The sequence below is a fragment of the Rhinolophus sinicus genome, linkage group LG16, assembly GCF_036562045.2.
Source record: "Rhinolophus sinicus isolate RSC01 linkage group LG16, ASM3656204v1, whole genome shotgun sequence".
Taxonomy (NCBI): domain Eukaryota; kingdom Metazoa; phylum Chordata; class Mammalia; order Chiroptera; family Rhinolophidae; genus Rhinolophus; species Rhinolophus sinicus.
In genome coordinates, this window is record NC_133765.1 from 19,264,473 (window position 1) to 19,284,735 (window position 20,263).

The following is a 20,263-nucleotide window of genomic DNA, read 5'->3' on the forward strand; positions in this document are numbered from 1 at the left end:
AGACTAAATTCAAAAAAAGAACCAAACATTTTAGTGAATTTGTTTTTCACAGGGGTGTGGCTTAGCAATTCCTAAACTACTTTATGTGTATTCTAGGATCGAATGAAATATGTAACTATTGTGGATAATGAGACCCAGGTTTTCACTGATAAAGAAATTACAAATGGTGGAATGGGCGCTAGAATGAACCCTGTGGTGTGGAATTGGAATTGGAGTTAATGGTATAAACTAAGCTTTTTAATATATGCAGGTAGATATAGAAACGTACGTGTGGGGGGATGTGAGGTAAGACCTAGAAGCAGTGACACCTCCTAGCAGTGAGCACACCTGGCACCCAGATCCTGGATTCTAAATAACATCTTCAAGCAAAGGTACTGAGACTCTGGAGAAATGCTGTTCCAGGGCCGGCACAGAGAAATACAAAATAAACTTGGAACGATTTGTGGTGAATGGTCAGAAAATTATGGGGACATATCAAAAGAACATAGGAGCCAATTTAAAGGGACTCCTGGTGGCCAAGACTGGGATGATTAGAGCTTAAATAGATAGTAATGAATTATATTCCATAGAGTAAAACAAATATGAGCCCGTGCTGATATAAAATACTTGAATAAATAACTTGAAAAAAGAAAACTCTTAAAGAGTTCCAATTAATAAATGTAGAAGGAATGAGGGAAATAAAAAGTCATCCTTTGGCAACCATCACAGCAATAATCCATCTCCAGCAAGAATCATCAATAGATGTTAAAACTAGTGGCTACAAGTTTGAATGAGAAACAAATATTTACATAGTCTCAAAGTATCTCCTCAGAAGATACCCGGGGTGCTAAAAAAATGTTTACAAGTAGACACTTTGGTCAAGGTTGCTCAAGCAGTGGGTCTCCTAATCAGAAGTGTCTGGATGCTGATGGTAACCCCTTTGAGCACCTCTTGTAATTGCAGAAGTCAAACATGACTTGTATTCATCTTTTGTTATCGGTATATATTGAGTATTACAATTTTCATAGTTTTTCCCTTTCTTAAAATGTGTATACATATTTTTGGCACCCTCTGTATTTAATAATTAAAAAGGTTTCACAGTAGAGAAACCTGACAGACCCCACCTGAAGCAGGAAAGGAAAGCTCACCTCCCCGGGAATGAGGCCCCCCCCGAGCAATGTGCCTCCTGAGAGGATGCACTGAGAATTAGGATCATTTCTGTGGGATTCCTGCCCCCAAATGCATAACCAGAATCTAAAGCACGAGGAAATATAAGACGAAGCCAAATGGAGGGATTTTCTTTCTAAAAGTGTCAAAGTCACGAAAGATAAAATACCTAAGAAACTGTCTCGGTTTAAAGGAGACTAAGGAGACATGATGACTAAATGTATTGTGGGAGCCTGGCCTGCATCCTGGTCCTGAAAAGGGACATTATGGAGCCATTAACAAGATTTGAATACGATCTCTAGATTAGTTAGTAATACATTAGTAGTAATTTATTGCTATTAGTAATTGTGCTGTGGTTATGTAAGATGTTAATATAGTAAGGAAAGCTGGATATGAAGACTACAGGAAACTTGAACAGTATTTGCAGATTTGTACAATTAGAAATTATTTCTAAATCAAATGTTTAGAAACATTGAATTTTTTGAAAATAATAAAAAAAAATACTCTTGCTACAGGGTGACAGAATGTAGCTCAATATGAGAGGTCCTGTTTGAACAGCTAGACGAATCTCGAAATGGGGCAGGTTGCACGGGGAAATCATGTTTATGGAGAGGCTGAGTTGAGTGACTGTCAGGAGCGTAACAAAGGGGATTCCAGTTTGGACAGCAACCTCAGAGGTGTTTCTTCCCACCCGAGGTTCTGCAGTTTTTCTAGTAGTCCTTGGTTTGCCTTTAGCAGCCCGCCACCAAGTTCTTTTTCCTTCAGCTGTTTCTCGTCTCAAACCACCAAGAGGCCCATAGGTGTGCACTGGCTCAGGTTTGGGGGAAAGTGTTCAAAGATTACTACTACTTGCCCACCCCTCTTGTTCCCTCTGGACCAACGTGAGTCAAGGTAGTGATTTCAAGTGGGTCACGGCTCCAGTAATAACAACTTGCTGTAATTGGGAAAGATGGCGACCTGGGCTTTCCAGGCATGTGTGGCATGAATTGAATGAATAGAATATAACGAAGTTCAGTTGGCTTGGAGAATTTCCCAGTTCATGGAGAAGTGCACCAGTATTTAGAATTGGACGTCCACGCTTTTCTATATCTTGGGCTCTGATGAAACCTAAACTGGTTTTGTTAAGTATTCATTTCATTCACTCATTTAATCTTAAAGTCACTAGAGGGTTTCTTTCATTGTTTTTGTTAAAAGAAAAACAACAAAATACATGTTATTTTATGTAGCAACTGATTTTTAAATGTTGGGCTTAACTTTTAATTTGCTTTTTTATTAAAATACACATAATGTAAAATATACCATTTTAACCATTCATAAGTGTACAGTTCAATGTTCACATTGTTGTATGACTGTCACCACCATCCATCTTCAGAATTCATTTCATCTTCCCCAACTGAAACTCCGTACCGTGAAACAATAACTCCCCATTAGCCTCTCCCCCCCGCCCCCTGGCAACCACCATTCTCCTTTCCGTCTATGAATTTGACTACTGCAAGTACTTCATATAAGTGGAATCATACAGTCTTTGTCCTTTTGTGACTGCATTTAACATTTTTTTAAAGATCCACTTAAAAAAATTGAAATGTTTTCCAAACATGAAATATTTCAATCATGAAAAAGTAAACTAGGCCGGCCCGGTGGCTCAGGCGGTTAGAGCTCCATGCTCCTAACTCCGAAGGCTGCCGGTTCGATTCCCACATGGGCCAGTGGGCTCTCAACCACAAGGTTGCCTGTTCAATTCCTCGAGTCCCGCAAGGGATGGTGGGCTCTGCCCCCTGCAACTAAGATTGAACACGGCACCTTGAGCTGAGCTGCCTCCCGGATGGCTCAGTTGGTTGGAGCGCGGGCTCTCAACCACAAGGTTGCCAGTTCAATTCCTCGAGTCCTGCAAGGGATGGTGGGCAGCGCCCCCTGCAACTAAAATTGAACACGGCACCTTGAGCTGAGCTGCCGCTGAGCTCCCGGATGGCTCAGTTGGTTGGAGCCTGTCCTCTCAACCACATGGTTGCCGGTTCGACTCCCGCAAGGGATGGTGGGCAGCGCCCCCTGCAACTAGCAACGGCAACTGGACCTGGAGCTGAGCTGCGCCCTCCACAACTAAGACTGAAAGAACAACAACTTGAAGCTGAACAGAACCCCCCACAACTAAGATTGAAAGGACAACAATTTGACCATTGTTCCCCAATAAAGTCCTGTTCCCCTTCCCCAATAAAATCTTAAAAAAAAAAAAAAAAAAAGTAAACCAGCAAAAAATGATTATTGCCTGCCTTATGATTGTGTCAAAGGGGTATAAAAACTTGTAATTAATACGCTTTGATCAGGGGCACTGTTACTAGGGAGGGGAGAAGAAAGGCAGAAAGAAAGGGAAAGTATCTGAGAACAGGCACAGTGGAACGGACAGCTGCATGAGCCAGACTGAATGGTGAAAGAATGTATTCAGTTCTAAACACATTTGTAGAGAAGAAAGATCGAAAACTATGTTGCATGCATATTACCAGCCAGATTGTGGAAAAGATTGGTCTTACTTAAGAATGAGATATAAAGAGATGGCATGTGATATCCCACATAGATGATTTAACATTGAAAACTATATTGTGCTTATTTTGTTTTTCATGGTGCTTAGATATAAGCTGTAGGGTCTTTAAATTTTTATATATTTTGCTTTTTTTCCCCCCCCTCATAGTGGTAGATGTGCCTGGGTTGAATGTGCTGTAATAACTTTGGTTCCCGGGTAGACTACTTTGATCATGCACAGCACAGATACAGAAGTTCTGAATTGTCTGTTAGCTGTAACATATGAAGACTCAGTATACATTTCTTGACAGATCTTTGAAGATATCTGGACAGGGGACATCACGTACGGAAGCCCAGCGGCTATTGATCACTTGAAGCATGTAGGAAACTGAAAGATCCATCTAGAAATACAAAAGTTCCTTTGTTTTCAGTGTTCTTTGCTATGAACATAATCACAGCTATTTCCACAAATGTCAGGAAATAGGAAGTCTCTCGTTTGCTCCGTATCGTGGACCCGTCATTGCATAGTTCAGTGTCCAGTCCCATCTGAAGATGGGGCCATCACTGCCCTTCCTTACTCATCTGCCTCTGCCTCTTCCTCCAGCTCCGGAAGCTCAGGTTTGGAGGAGCTCTGTGGGGTCTGGTGATAATTGGGGCTTTTTTAAATGTGAGGTTTCCTGCAGTTCCCAATCTTTGTGACTGCTAGTAAATTTCCAGGAGTCATAAAGAAGTCTCTCAGAGGATAATTTGCATGCATGACCTCAGGTATTTCTGAATCCTCCCTGACCGCTGATTTTCTTCACTGCAGGAGGACCTCCTGATGCCTTCCAGCAAAGAACTTTTATGCACGGACCTCCCTGAAGATTGTCTGAGGAGCAAAGGTATTTACTTGTTGCAAAGCTTTTCCCTTTTCCACTCACACACTATTTTAGTTCAGTTTCCATTTTGCGTTGGCAATATAAGAATTATTGGTCCCTGCCTTGCAAGATCGACTCAACTGTAGAAATTCTTGGTATTGCGCATGGACGTACTTGAAGAACCCTAGTGTATCAAGCAAGGCTTGTTTTTCACACTAGTTTGCTTCCCATTTTTCTGTGCATCCCTGTTGACATTGTTTTGAACCTTCATTGCGGATGTGGAATCTTTGATTTGATTTTATAAAATGAAATGGCTTTTTCGGAAGGGTTAGTGTGATGGAGGAGGACTCCGCCCAGTCCGGTTCAGCACTGGGCAGTGCAGCTGTTCTTGTTCTCCTGGGCGAACAAGATGGGAGAAAGCGTTTACTCCAGGTCACCTTGAGAGCTTGCAAAGCAGTTTCTTTCCATTGTCTGGTTTTGCTTCTCAAAGCACTGGTTGGGGGACGCATCTGAGATAGTGCCTTTAGTTTGTTTGTTTGTTTGATTGATTGAGGAGGAAGCTGAGGCCCAAAAGAGAGTGCTGAGCCAGGATTCTTCTTCTGCCCCAGGCTGAAAACCATTTTAGGTAACTCTTGAGAGGATTATATGTACATATTATACAATTGAGGTTAATAATATAGGGTAATCGGAACCTCAACACAAAAACATAGACACAGCAAATCTGTTTAATTATGTGAACATGTTGTTGCTGTGATGACACAACATCAGATTTGACTCTGCTTCTTGGCAGCCTGGACAGAAAAGGAAGCACAGATCGTCCTTAGGAGAAAGGACTCTTGTCCCAGTTTATCACCCTGCTTCCTGCTGCTGGACATTTTCTCTGTGGCTCAAAGGCTTGGCTGTCCAGTGTAGATTAAAGCTCTGAAGTTGAAAACTGCCACGTCATACATAAGTGTCACCTGCTTCTTCGGGCTTTATAGAGGGCCCCCAAATCTTTTCAGTGTGCCTCCAGTATTGCTGTATGGATCTTGGGTGTGTTGGTCAATTTTTACCCACATCTTAACCACAAAATTTGTCTGTGTGTTAAATTACACTTTCATTTAACAACATGAACTGACCTTTTAAACAGAAAAACCTGAGTTCTTTTCTATGAGGAAATCTGCCTTCTCAGACTTACCTGGTTATTCTCCCCTAAAAACTGGTCCACTTTGGATCATGGATAAGATGAGCTCTTTAGAAGAGTATGCTCAGATAGTTAACTAAGTGTCCTCAGGTAAACTACTTTGTGGCCCTTTTTTTCCTGTCTTAGTATCATTCCTTTTTAATGACTTACATTGGTAAAATGAATTACCCACCACCTCCCCAAGCCTCGTGCAAGGTTCTGTTTTAGATGAGGGTTTTACTAGAGTTTTTTTAGCAGCAGTGACCTAATGCCTGGCTATATGTTCTTCTGTTCAATTCCCCAAGAACCTTTCAAGATATCCTTCTGTTACACATTAGGAAACAAGCTCAGCTGTCCAGAGTCCCAACCTGTCATAACAAGGCAGAAAGGAAGGTTCTGTGAAGGCAGGTCTGTGAAAGAATTGAGCCCTGGGCAGGACGTGCCACCACCATGGACCTGAGCTACACAGATGCATATGCTCTACTGTAGTGTCACCAGGCTTTCAGCTTGCTTTGCCAGGGTGAAGGTCATGCATCTACTAACTTATAATTTACTAAAGAATTGAGAAATAAATGTTTCTTTTAGGTCTAGTTATACTCTCTGTAGGGACCTCAGCTGCCAAACTTTTCACTCACTATGCCCCAGATCATAGCTCCTGGTCCTAAGCATACTAGATTTAAGTTTTCCTGGTGAAAATCTAATATATCTTTGCTACCTCTAAGTGTCTGCACTGTTGAGCACTGTGCAACTTTGCTAGTTTTATTTATATTATAACTGGGGCACCTCACAGGTCAGTGTTTGTAATAATTTATGAATTTGCTGAGGAATGAATTCGGATCCCCTGCAATGAGTTGTTTATTTCTTCTTAAAATGTTCTTATTTATTTTTATTTCCCCTGTACTGAATTGTTTAGTAAGTGAACCTAAGCTACTATACTCTCCCTTCATGCATTGTCTTTCCTTCTCTGTATAAACGTCCCATTCGCAGTACTTGCAAATTAGCATGGTATTCCAGAATTTTGAGGTTCTTTAGTCATATGTCTGCTGTGACTCATTTCGGTGAAATGAGAACAAGCTTAATCCTTTAAAAGGATTCTTTTGTGTATAAACCAAAAGCACTCTTTAATTGGTAGGATGCTATTTTGCATATTAGTCTTTATTTCTTGATTGTTGTAGGGCAGGTGCAAGAGAAGCGGGCATGGGGGAGCAGTGATGGGTATTAGTTGAGGGAATATTTCACAAGGCAAGAATGTCCTGTCAGGCACTCTGGCTGGTGCCTCGCCTTTTCTGCTGTTCTGAGTTTTAATGTGCCTGTTTCACTGTAATTTTCTGTTTAATACTTTTATAAACTGACATTATCAAGTTGTGTTTTATTTTCAGAGAGTTTCTTGTAACTGGGCTTCTATGGGAAGGTTGTGTGTAGAAGAAAGATGGAATGGGCACCAGGAATAAAATCAATATTCCTTCCCACAACAGCAATTTCCCTTAAGGCTTATTTGTGAATTAACTGAAATAGGAGGGTCACCAGAAACTGGAAGAGCATTATGAGAATACATTTTGATGCAGAGGTGAAAGCAGTCAAGGAAGGAAAAACTACCTACCTTATATAATTCTGGGAACAAGACAGTGTAAATTATTTAGAATGATTAAAATTGAAACAGTCTTTTAAAGGCCTCTATTTCTGTTATGTGACTAAATGAAGCATCATAGATGGAATGAACAAACCTATCAATAAAGCCCCTATGCCTTATATACATCTAGATTCTTGGAGTTTATTGATTTGTTTCTATACTTTGGAATGAATATTTCCTGTTTTGTATTCCTATTTGTGTCATTATCCTGTAACTTACACTTCAGGGCACGTAGAATTTAAAAATGATCCAGTACCACACCAGACAACATGGAAGAAGTCTAGAAATTTGGGGAAATGAATATTTTTGTTTATTAAGGTGTACCTTACCATTAATAAATGCATCCTTTTTGTGTGTGTGTACAGTTCTGTGAGTTTTGATAAATATATACAGTTGTGTAACTACCATGACCCCAGAAATTTCTCACAGGCTTTTTTTAGTCCCTCTTGCCAACCACAGTCCTTACAGAAACCAGTAATCTGTTTTCTGTCCCTATAGTTTTACCTTTTCTGGAATATTCGATAAATATAACCAGACAGGAGAAACTTTTGAGTCTGGCTTCTTTCATTTAGCATGGTACATTTAAGATTCATCCATATTACTGTGTGTATCAGTGTTTCATTGCTTCTTGTTGCTGAAGAATATCCTGTATCTGATTTTTATCAGTTACTTCCCATGTGAGGGAAATTTGAGTTATTTCCAGTTTTGACAATTATGAATAAAGCTGCTATCAACATTTGCATGTGAGTTTTTGTGTGAACATGAGTTGTCATTTCACCTGGGCAAATACCTAGGCATGGGACTGCTGGGTCATTTGGAAAGTGCATGTTTAATTTTATAAGAAACTATCTAACTTTTCCAGAGTGGTTGTGCCATTTTGTATTCCTACCAGCAATGTATAGGAGTTCCAGTTAAGGAGTTGAATCCTTTTCATTATTTGTTAATTTATTTTGAATTTGGAAAGGCAGACGCTCGGTGGTCAGAAGAAGCTTAGGAGATGACGAAAGCTTGTAGAGTTGTCTGCCGCTGTCTTCCTACCTCTAGGCAGCCGGGGTGAACCTCCACAGGGAGCTTCCTGTTGTAAGACTCTACAGTATTGCTAATCCATCACACATCTTCCTGAGGATGCGGCACAGAATAACCCAAAACTCATGTCATTTTTAGTTTCCGTTGTCTAGCGTCCTAGTTTTTTGATTCAGGAAAAGGTTTTAACAGAAATGCTATTGAATCCTTGTCAACCTCTAGCATGTCTGTCCCGAATTATGGTTACATGGAGATAACACCCCTAAGTCTAAGTTTTCTGGTGTTGCTTATGTTGTAATTAGAGTGTAAGCAGTTTTTTAAAAAACAACTTTTTGAGATAAATTTACATACTATAAAGTTCACCCATTCGAAGTACATAATTCAGTCTTTTTTTTTTTTTTTAGTATACTTTTAGAATTGTGCAATCATCGCCATGATTTAATTTTCATCACTACCTTAAGAAACCTTGTACCCATTAGCAGTCATTCCCCATTCCTCTAACTCCCAGCTTCTTCCAAACACTGTATAGATTTGCCTATTCTGAACATTTTATATAAATGAGATCGTAAAATACGTGGTCTTTTGTGACTGACTTCTTTTGCTTGGCATAAAGATTTTTTTTTTTAAGTATGTTTTTCCAGCTCCAAGTCAAGTAGTTGCTTCACTCTAGTTGTGGAGGGTGCAGCTCACAGTGGCCCACGCGGGGATGGAACTGGCGACCTTGTTGTTAAGAGCACTGTGCTCTAACCAACTGAGCTAACTGGCTGCCCAAAGATTTTAAGGTGCAGCCAAAGTGTTTCATTCCTATTTATGGCTGAATGATATTTAATTTTATCCATTTATCAGTTGATAAACTGAAACATTTGAGTTATTTCCACATTTTGGCTGTTGTGAATAATTCTGTTCCCAGCATTTGTGTACAGGTTTTATGTGGACATAGTTTTCAATTTCACTGAGTAGACACCTAAGAGTGGAATTGCTGGGTTATAAAGAAAGTCTATGTTTAGCAGGTTTTTCCACTGTAAAGTTAGTCCCCTCCCTTTCCATACTGTACTCTTTGGAAGGAAGTCACTGTGTAGCCTACATAGTGACAAAGAAAGAAGTTACAGGTATAGAAGGGAAAGAACAAACATGTAATGAATGCCTCCGATATGCCAAAAGCTGTGCTAGGTGCTTTCACAGTCTTAAGGATTGGAGAGTTATGCTCCCTCTGCCTGTCTTTAAATTAGGGTTTTTGTCATTGTTGAGTTGTAAAGATCCTTTGTATGTTTTAAAGACAGATCCCTTATCAAATAGATGAGTTGCATATGTTTTCTCATCAGTTGGGTTGTCTTTTCACTTTCTGATGTTGCCCTTTGAAGCACAAGAGGTTTTAGTTTGAAGTTCAGCTTATCAGTCTTCATTTTCACTTGTACTTTTGGTATCTTAGCTAACACATCTTTACATACCTAACCAGAGATCATGAAGGTATACTCTTGTGTTTTCTTCTGTAAGTTTTTATCATTTCAGCTCTTAACATTTATGATCCACTTAGATCACTTAGAGTCTGTGATCCACTTAGAGTTAACTTTTTGTATGATGTGAGCTAGGGTCCAGATTTGTTCTTTCGGATGTGGATGTCCAGTTGACCCAGCATCCTTTGTTGAAAAGTATTCTTAGTCCATTTGTCAAAAAGCGTTTGACTGACTAACCATTAGAGTTTAGTTCTGGACTCTCAGTTCTGTTCCGTTGGTCTTTGTGTCTGTGCGGTGCCAGTGCCACACTGCCTCGCTTACTGTAGCTCTGTAGAAAGTTTTGAAATCAGGAAGTGGGAGTCTGCCGCCTTTTGTTCTTTTTTCCAAGATTGTTTTGGTCCTTTGCATTTTCATATGAGTTTGAGGATTAATATGCCAATTTCTACAAACATGAGTACTTTTTAAATGGTTATTATAAAATGACAAGTCCAGGATCTTCAGCTGAGGTCATGAAACTCCTGTGCTTCTAATAACATGGGCTCATACCTCTCAATACATTTCACCCTCCAGTATACCTAATACTTTTTTTTTTTAACATACCACATTTTCTTTATCCATTCATCCATTGACGTATGCTTAGGTTGTTACCATGTCTTTGTCCACTGTAAATAATTCTGCAGTGAAAATGGGGGTACAGGATTGGGGGGGGATGGATGAGAAAGGTGAAGGGATTAAAAGTACAAATTGTTAGTTACAAAATAGTCATGGGGGTGTGAAACACAGTGTGGGGGATGTAGTCAATAATGTCAAAACTATGTGTGGTATCAGGTGGGCACTAGAATTATCAGGGGGATCACTTCATAAATTTTATAAATGCCTACCCAGTACACTGCACACTTGAAACTAACATAAAATACTGAAAGTCAACCATAATTTATACATATGTATGTATACTATGTATATATATATATACACATATATATAGTCACAGGGTATGAAGTATATCGTAGAGAATATAGTCAGTATTGTAATAGTTACATACGACGTCAGATGGGTAGTAGACTTGGTGGGATTATCACTTTGTGAGGTGTGTAAATGTCTAATCATTATGTTCTTTTGTACACCTGAAACTATTAATAAGAAAGAAAAGAAAGTACAGAATTGTTGGATTTAGTATACCGAATACTTGTAACAACTTCCCTAACCTTCTGACGCTTCAGTCAGCCAACCTCTACTATGTACCTGCCATGTGCCATGGTCAGTGTCGGATACTGAACCCACAGCAATCGTTAAGGATTGTTTCTTCCCTCAGATTGCTCCAGTCTTATGCAGATGCTAAATAACTGAGAAGCAGTGTTACAGAGGTTTCTGATAGAGATGTTGTGCAAGGGAGTGGAAGTCCAAGGAATGGCTAGCACTAATCAAGCGTGGACTCTTTCTGGAACTTCTAAGAGCTTTACATGTATTAACTCGTCTAATTTTTATAAGTTTTATGAAGTAGGTACCATCTTTCTCCCCATGTTATAAATGAGGACCATGTCCGTGTTCCACGACCTTTTCACCTTTTCAAATTTTTCTAATAAAGTTACTCCAAACTCTTCAAGAGTGGGCAGAGTATCACTTTGCTTTCAAGCTGTACACAATGCATCTTCCCCACCCCGCCTTCTGCCACACTGCCTGGGAAATTAGCTGTGCTTCCTCCCCAAATGCTGTCCAAGTGGAGAACAGGCATTCTTCCAGCAGGTAGGGGCTCTGAGGGAGAGTTTTGCCTTAAGTGCCTTGCACAAGACAGTTTGAGGATGGATGGAGAGTTTCAGAGTTTTTCTGAGCGGATATAATCAGGAATACAACTAGCATAGTGTAGGAACAGAGTGGAAAGGCCCAGAATATATGGGAATGATTTGATGAATGCTGTTGCGTTCAGTGGAGAGAGATAATACAACCATTTGGAGTATTCATGCTTAGAAATTCACGCACAGGCTGGGCACACCCCTGGTGGCGATGAGGGGGCACCTGCTCCCGGAGGCCAGGGCACTTTGGGAAGACGTGAGGAGTATGGTGGGCAAGCGCTGAAAGCACCTGTCATGGATCCCGGAGGAGGGGGAGGCAGCAGCGGTGCACGAGTTCTGTGAGGCGTTAGGCGGGGGACAAGGTTCGAAAGTCAGGCGGTGGAGGGGCAGGCCTGGCCAAGAAGATTGGTTCAGAAGGTGCTGGTGTAGCGCCTCCACACCCTGAGGGAAGGAAGTTGGCACGAGGACCCGCCCCTGCAGACCTGAGGCCTCCTCACCACGCCGCCCACTGTGGGCTGGGTCTTAACTTTGGAATCCACCCCAACCCAAGTTTTGGTTCACATTTCTTAGGTGGTTTTATTTCAGGTTAAACCTATACTGTGGATGGAAGGAAAGTGTTACTCTTCCAATTTAAGGAAGGATTTTTACAGAAATGATTAAGCCCTTCTGCAAACAAGGAGTTTTATGTGTTATCTCTTGAGTCATGCACTGATTTATTGTGTGACTATAAAAATGTCATTTAATCTTTCTGTACTTAAGTTTTCAAAGCACGGACTGGATCATCTATGCCTGGAGAATAAATTTATAGCATAAACTGAGGCACGCTGTTTGAAGAGTCTTCGAAAGTTGAGACTGCTCTTCTTTGGTCCTTTGAAGTTTTTTATGTTATTTGCAGATATATTCCCTCCAGTCTGTAACGTGTCTTTTTATTCTCTTAATAGTGCTTTTCACAGAGCAAAGTTTTAACTTTTGATGAAGTCCAATTTATCATTTTTTTCTTTTGTGATCATGCTATTGGTCTCATGTATATAAGAATTCTTTGCCTAACCCCAGCTTACGAAATTTTTCTCCTGTGTTTTCTTCGCAAAGTTTTATAGTTTTGTTTCTGCATTTACATCTATAATCCATTTTGAGTTAATTTTTGCATGAGGTATGAAGTTTACATCAAGGTTCCTTTTTTTTTTTTTGATATCCAGTTCAAATACCATTTATTGAAATGATTATCCTTTCTCCATTGTCAAGGCCTTCAAATTTTGTCAAAAATCAACAGGCCATATTTGTGAAGGTTTATTTCTAGACTGTATTTTATTCCACTGATCTATGTGTCTCTTTGCCAATACCATGTTGTATTGATTATTGTAGATTTATAATAAAATTAAACAGTGCGATGGTTCCAAAAGAAAAAAAGTTCATGCACAGGGTAGAATTGACTGCTGTGATAAACAAAGTAAGCTAGTTTTAAGAAGCTATATACTTGTGGGGCTTTAAGATTTCGAGGCTGCCTTTTATCAGTGGTATCTGTGCAAACTTACCGAACCTAGTGTATACTTATCCATCAATATTTGCTGATTCCAAATATTTTTAAATGCTTTGTCCTTGCCTAGTTATTAAGTTTATCATTTTAACTGTTGTCAGGTTGAGTAAAATAAGAATCAAAGAAAGCAGAGCAAAGGAAAGGCATCTCTTCTTTAAATGGCAGACACTACCAGGTGGTGTTTTACATGTATTGTTTAATTTAATCCTCAGACTAACACTGAGGTAAGTGTACTTCTCCTTTTTCAAAGGAGGAAACAGACTCAGAGCGGTAAGTAATATCACAGAGCCCACTGGCCCTGCTCTTTCTCTTAAAGTTGCTGCTCTCGCTACCAGTTGAAAAATGGATAGGGAAGCCCTAGGAAGACACAATTAATAGCATTTGTTGATTTGACCTAACTGTATTCATTTATTAATTCCACAGATATTTACTGAGTGCTGTTATGTACCAGGTATTATGCTGGACTCTAGTGAAGAGAAGAGACCAAGACAAACATAATCCTTACCCTCATGGAGTTTATATTCTAGTGGGAATTATATTTTTAGATTGATTTGTATTTTGCTGTATCTGTTTATTGCAAGTGTCCTGATACATGCATGAATACATATATATATATATATATACACATATTCACATGAATGTATATAACTTTGCATTTGCTTTCTAAAAAGGGACAGGAATGAAAAATTTCTTTTGTACATTAACAAGTTTGGGGAACTTCTTTATATTGCATCCTATACCTAGTATTTCAGAGAAATTGTGTACTATAAAACTCCTTTGTGAATTGTATTTATATTCTGTATAGAAAGATTTTTTTTTTTAATATTTCAAAATGGAAATTTTCAAATTGATTCAAAAGTGGAGAGTACTAAACGACTTGGCTTCAGTGATTACCAGCTCATGACCAATATTGTAAAGAAGCAATTAATGCAGGTAATTGGGTTCAAGACTAACATTCAACTTACCGATTAATCTCTTGTACATAAGGGTTTGTGTATAACTCTTCTTTTTCAAAGAGGTAACTTATCTATGATGTATTTAGTATTTAATTATTCAAATAATAAGGTGGTCATCTAATAATATAAGCTGTTGTATTGAGTCTACTTTATTAACGTTTCGGAATGGAAGCTTCTTAGACATTTGTCTCCATGTTGTAGTTCTTTGTCCAGTAAGCAGGTACATTTAAGTAAGTAACGTTTAGAGAAAGGCATTTGTTCAAAATTATCTGTTTCTGCCAGGTACACTTTTGGCCCTCCATCACGCTGTGCAGAGAAGAACAAAACCAATGGTACAGTGCACTTGTTTTGCAATTCTCTTTTTGAGTTGGATCATTTTTGTTGTTGCCGTTGGTTGCGTGATTAAATTCGTGAAGGCAGAGCAAACGATTTTATGATTGCTTGCTGATTTGGATTTATTTCTCTTGTGCAGAAGGAAATGTACAAATTACAACTGAAACTCTCCTAAAATCTACTGAAGAAGTACAAGGTATGAAGGTCAATGGGACTAAGACGGATAATAATGAAGGACATGAGAATGGCAATGTGAGTAAAAGTCTCTCGGCTGGGTGCAGCGAATACCCAGAAGTAGACAAAATCATGACCAGTAGTGAGGTTTCAGAAACCAGCACATTAGTTTCCCTAGAGCCTTTAAACTTTGTGGACCCTGGATTAACAGAAGCAACTCCTAAAGAAAAAGAATGTGAAGAATTAAAAACTTGTCCTTCTTGGTTGTCATTGTTACCAGGGAACAGTGCCATTTCCAAAGTGGACAATGGGAAGGAAGAGTTGTGTAAGTTAAGCCTTGTGTGTGAAGCAGATGACAATCACCAACAGATTCTTGGCCACCATAATGAAAAACACGGTTCTGCACATGGCAGTCCCAAACTCGTGAGAAATGTAGTTGTAGAACCCTTAGAAGAAAATTCAGAAGTTTCATGTTTCACGTCAAGCTTGTGTGGTCCAGAATCCAGAACGTCATCCTTGGAAAAATGTGGTTTTGAAGGTGATGGCTTGCTGAAGAGATCCACTGAAAAGACAGACAATTCCTGTTTTGATAGGGACGCTCAAAACAAGAACTTGGCTTCTAGAGAAGAAAATAAAGAACAGTTTTTGAACCCCAGGAGTGAAAGAGAGAAACTGTTTCTTGTTAATGCCAGAAAACCAGAAGAGGATGCCAGTGGTCATTGTTTTGGAGAAAAAGAGACTGTTGCCTCCCCAAAAGAAAAGATCCATGATAACTGTTGCATTCAAGGCAGTATCCATACAGACAGCTCTAGCTTTTTAATGCCCAATTCTTTTACCGAAGCCACAGAAGTAATGTTTAAAAAAAAAGATTCGAGAATCACTTTAGACATTCAAGTTAGCTTAACAAATCATGAGGACCATAGAGAAACTCTTACTAATAGTAGCCGTCCAGGCAGACACTCTGAAGAGAACAGATTTTCCTCCTTGATGCAGATCAAAGAGCCAGAACAGATAAACACTGTCGAGCCCAGTATATTAAGTGAAAAGATTTACAGTAAAGGCTCTTTAGTCATCACCCAGAGAAATCTGGAAGGCAGCACCCAGTTAAAGGAAGCATCATATAATGAATTTATGATTGAAAAAAAGTCCCTTACGAATTTAATGCCAGAGGACCAGATAAGTTCTGTAAATGAGGGATCAAAACCCAAGAAGAATACTGCTCAGTTATTATCCCTAGAATTTGATTACAGACCTGAGTCAGAAAAAGCTGTACAGACCTCACAGGACAATATTCCACATTTAGAACAAAGCATTGCCTATGAGATGAATGAAGCTTCTTGTACCGAAGAACTAGCTATAAACAAAATAGAAAGTGAATGTCTTTTAAATCAAGTGTCCCTTAATTCTCAAGACCCTGCGAAGTTGCCAACTGAGGAAGAGTTGCCTTTAGCAACAAGCAAGGATTCCCAACAGAGCCATCACCCTCCATTAGAGGACAAAGCAGATGTCATTGCTGATACCCAAACCATTCCCATGAAGACAATAATGAAAGACATCTCTCTACCAGGTGACAAAAGCTGTGGTGCCTCTTCAAACAGTCCCACCTTAAACATTAAACCAGGAAGCCTAGAAAGTAAAAACGAAATGGCTGATTCAGGAACAGAAAATCTACATTCCAGACTTCTCTCAAGTAAGGAAGAAGCAGCAGACTTGCTTCCAGAGGTCCCTGTCATGGAATGTCAAAGTGTTCAATCTCAGGATCTCTCTAGCTGCCATTGTGTACGAAAAAATGCACCAGAAGAGAGCATGTGTTCTGCTTGTGCTGCTGCTTTTGAGTCCAGCAGAATCATCCTGGAAGTTGAAAACTCTTTGATAGCCAAATATGAGAATGCATTTCAGCACAGTGATCTCCACTCCCCAGGAAGAGAAAACTCTGTGGAAAGTAGCACCCATAAAGTGAGTTACACACGGGAGGAAAGTGAACTTGATGGGAGGGAAACTAAAGGCAGCCTTCCAGGCCATAAGATCGGAAACGGAAGGACAGAAGCTTCAAATGAAACCATTCACACCACCAGTCCCATCCAACCCAGTAAGGAAGGGCTAGAATTAAAGGAACAGAATATACCCAAAGAGACTGTGTTTTGTAAATATAACATCTCTGATTGTGCCACACAGGAACTAAACCAATCTGGAAACATTCCGAATCCTGAGAAACTGTTGGACCAGTCTCCTACTGTTATGTTCTCCAGTTTTAAGAGCATGAACCCAACAGTTGAGACTCCTGATCAGAAGACAGATGAAGTCCTTGACTGCCAGCATAATCCATACGGACCAGCTGAATGCAGATGTGAAGATAAACCAGCTAAGGAGACACTAGGTAGTGACCAGAGAGAGACCGTCACAGAGCCTGTCAGAGAGGTAAGCCACAACCAAAAGGATCTGCCAGTTGGTTCAGGCAACAACAACTCGTTGTCTCGTGGTAGTCCAAAGGAAGGCAGTTTGAAAGGAGCCTTCGAAAGGATTTCTGGTTGTGAGGAGTCCACAGACGGTACTAAAGACACCTTCTACACAGACTGTAGTGATAAGCCTGCAGAAGGCATGCAGGACATAAGAGCATCTAACACACGTGATGGTGGTGCATGGCAAGATGGACTAGTATTACATGAAACCTCGAGGAGTACCCTGTCTCAGAGAGGAGAACGGAATGCTGCATTTATGATTGACCAGGATTCAGATTTCCCAAATGCTACTTCCTCTACCGTGGAATCTCTTGAAATAAAAAAATCATGTGAAATGAAAGTGTGTCCAGACTCTAGTGCCAATGAGCTAGAGTCTGTTGCAGATCATGAACCATTAAATATAAAACTATTGGATAGAGTAAATGTGTCTTTAAATTATATTCATCATGAACAGCAAGTTAAAGAAGCATCTCTGAGAGAAACACAAGGAATAATTGAAAGATCAAGACTAGAAATAAATTCCGAGTTTGACAAGGAAAATACCCTTGGAATTCCCTCAAAAGAGTTGATGTCTTCTAAACACCAAGGTGAGAACTCTGTTCCCCCAGGGAGCCCAAAATCCATTGAGAGAATGCTTTCATATCTGTCTTCTCAAGAAAGTTCAGAAGCAAATATTAAGAGCGAAGAAACTGACCTTAAAATTCTTTGTAAGCCAAAAGATGGTGAAATGCTTTGTGAAAATGTAAAGGACTGCACAGTCCTGCCTGGGGCGAAGGAAGGAGCACTAAGGGATCTGAGTAATCCTAGTAAAGAAAACGGCATAGACATCAGTGTGAAAATTTTGCCGTTGACGATGGAAACCGAAACTAAAGTGACAGAGGAAACCGAAGAACATCAGAGGGGATCACCGCGTCACTTCACTATTGGGGAGAAATCTGAGGAGGTGATTACCAGAGAAGATAGTTGTGGTGGTAATATGAGTGAGATTTCTCAGATCCACTGTAAATCCCAGAGGATGCTCGGCGATGCTGGAGAACAACAAAGCCGGAGGGTTTTGGACTACACGTTGCAGAAGGAAGAGGAATATACGCCTCGTAAAGAAGCACATAGGATATTGGAACAAAGCACATCATCTAATATGTTGTCAGATGAGGTGCAAAATGAGAACCCTCCTAAGGGTTGCAAGGATGAGTCCACAGTGATGAAAGAAAGCACCCCAGCAAAGCTTGCCAGGGGTGACTTTGCTGCACAGTTTCAGAAGTTGAAAGACCCAGAAGAGGAAACCTTCTGTCACCCATTAAAAAAGGACGTTGAGTTGTGTATAGGTCCTTGCCTTCGTGGTGTCCCTCAGAAAGCACGAGACCCCGGCCCTGCTAGGTGTGATGAAAGACACAGTGCCTCTGGGAACACGTCACATCAGAAAGGAGTGCTTCCCTTAAAGAAGCAGCCCCATCGAACATGTAAGAAAGTTTCCTGTCAGGAGCAAGTCAACATGGGGAGAAAATTAAATAAAGTCAGAAAGCCTGCCTTTTTAAAGCATTCCTCAGAAACCATCCCCACAAAAGCACACAGATTTTTCAGTTCACATGCCGCGTCTGCACCCACAAGACTAGAACCCAAAACAGTACCTGCCAGGACCTTAGTTAGCCACATACCAAAGCAGAAGGCTACGCCGTGCCATCTCCTAAGGAGCCTGAATGTCAGGACGCCTACCAAAGAATCGGCCTTACTCACCACGCTGTCCATCCTTGCCTCCAAACTGGCCCCAGCCGCAAAGACCCAGAAACTAAGGTATCGGCGGTGTTCCTCTGAACTTCTTCCAGTGGCTAAAAGCTACAAGCGGCTCAGATATAAAAGGCTCCTGGATGGATTTTCACCCAATACAATGCAGCTGAGTCCATATTTGACAGCTACTGGATGGAATAAAAGGCCTACTAGTAAACCCTTGACACTTTATCCGCTGGAAGCCATCAAAATGAGCTTCATAGATTTGAGCAACAAGATGCCGTCCCTGCTGTTCGGTTCTGAAATCTTCCCGGTATCCTTTCATGTGAAATCGGGCTCTGAGTGCACGGCGGAGTCCCCGAGGAGTTTTCCTGAGCACTGTGCTCCGGCAAGGCTTGCCTTAGGAGAGGCCGCTCGGTACCCTTCTCAACCTCCCAAGTGGACCTTTTCTGTTTTCTTGTCCCATGGTTGCCCTGGGATGGCCACATTCAGGGAAGACACTGGCCTCCACGGTCAGGCACATGCCCAGGCTCCTCCACACCCTCCAGCTCCTCTCCAGGACTACGGAGGCACCGCCATCGTCCAGACCAGAGCAGGCCGCTCTGTCCTTGGCCTTCACACACTGCTAGCACTTTGTTCCCCTGGATGTTACCGAATCTGGACAAAAAAATGGAGCTTCTCCAGTCACATGCCTACCATGCAGAGGCTTTTCATGACCCAGTTTACACAGGGCTTGAAAGGGTTAAGGTCTCCAGCCTCCATAGCTGACAAGGTCTTCTGTTCTCTGCCCTACTCGGTGGGCCGAGTGCTCTCCATTTGGAGCCAGCATGGACCTTCTGCCTGCCCCTTCGAAATCTCTGCTCTTCATTCCACTCACAGCAAGCGGCAGCCAACTCTGGGCACCACAAGCAGGTAAACCATTCTTTGCAAGTGTCCCCATGCTTGCTTCCTGCCGGTGAGGAGAGGAGATGGGCACTACTGGAAATGCAGGGCTATTGGGAGTCTCTGTGTCTGTGTTTTCCATTTATAACTTTGCCAAATCTCAAATCTCGCAGCAGTAATTCTTAAGTGGTGATCCCTCTAATTTTCCTACAGAATCCTTTATTTTGTACGATTCTTTGTTCTGTCCATGTATTCTGCAAACCATCAGATGTTTTGAATCTCTTCTCTTCTCTTGTCCCCACCTTGCAAAGAACAAACACCATTACAAGTTAAAGATTTGTAGTGACAAATAGTGGCTTGTAACTATAGCTTGTTCACAAAGTATTATACAGCCAGCACTTAACTCAGTTTTTGATGTATAAACGATACAGAAGAAATACTTTTAAAATAAGTTAATTAGTTATATAGGCATAATCAAATCTAGTTTATGAACCTCTGCATTTTTTTCTTTTTCTTTTTCAATTACAGTTGACATTCAATATTATATTGGTCTCAGGTGTACCTGAACCTCTGCATTTCTTCTGGAGCAGAGAGGCTTCAAAGATCGGCATTTGCATATGATAG

At 40.6% G+C, this 20,263-nt stretch overlaps 1 protein-coding gene across 16 annotated transcripts in view; it reads left to right on the plus strand.

Annotated features, from left to right (window-relative positions):
* Window positions 1-20,263, plus strand: part of PRR14L (proline rich 14 like) — a 47,870-nt gene that overhangs the window by 11,870 nt on the left and 15,737 nt on the right. For 4 of the 16 annotated variants that reach the window (XM_019754253.2, XM_019754251.2, XM_019754252.2 and 1 more), the window contains 2 exons: window positions 4,469-4,541; window positions 14,539-19,669. In XM_019754253.2, coding sequence (XP_019609812.2) covers window positions 4,481-4,541; window positions 14,539-19,669 — 5,192 coding nt within the window. In that variant the 5' untranslated portion in view covers window positions 4,469-4,480. Of the gene's footprint in view, window positions 1-4,468; window positions 19,670-20,263 lie in introns of those variants that run through there. The other 12 variants (XR_012492694.1, XR_012492695.1, XR_012492692.1 and 9 more) reach the window with 12 other exon arrangements.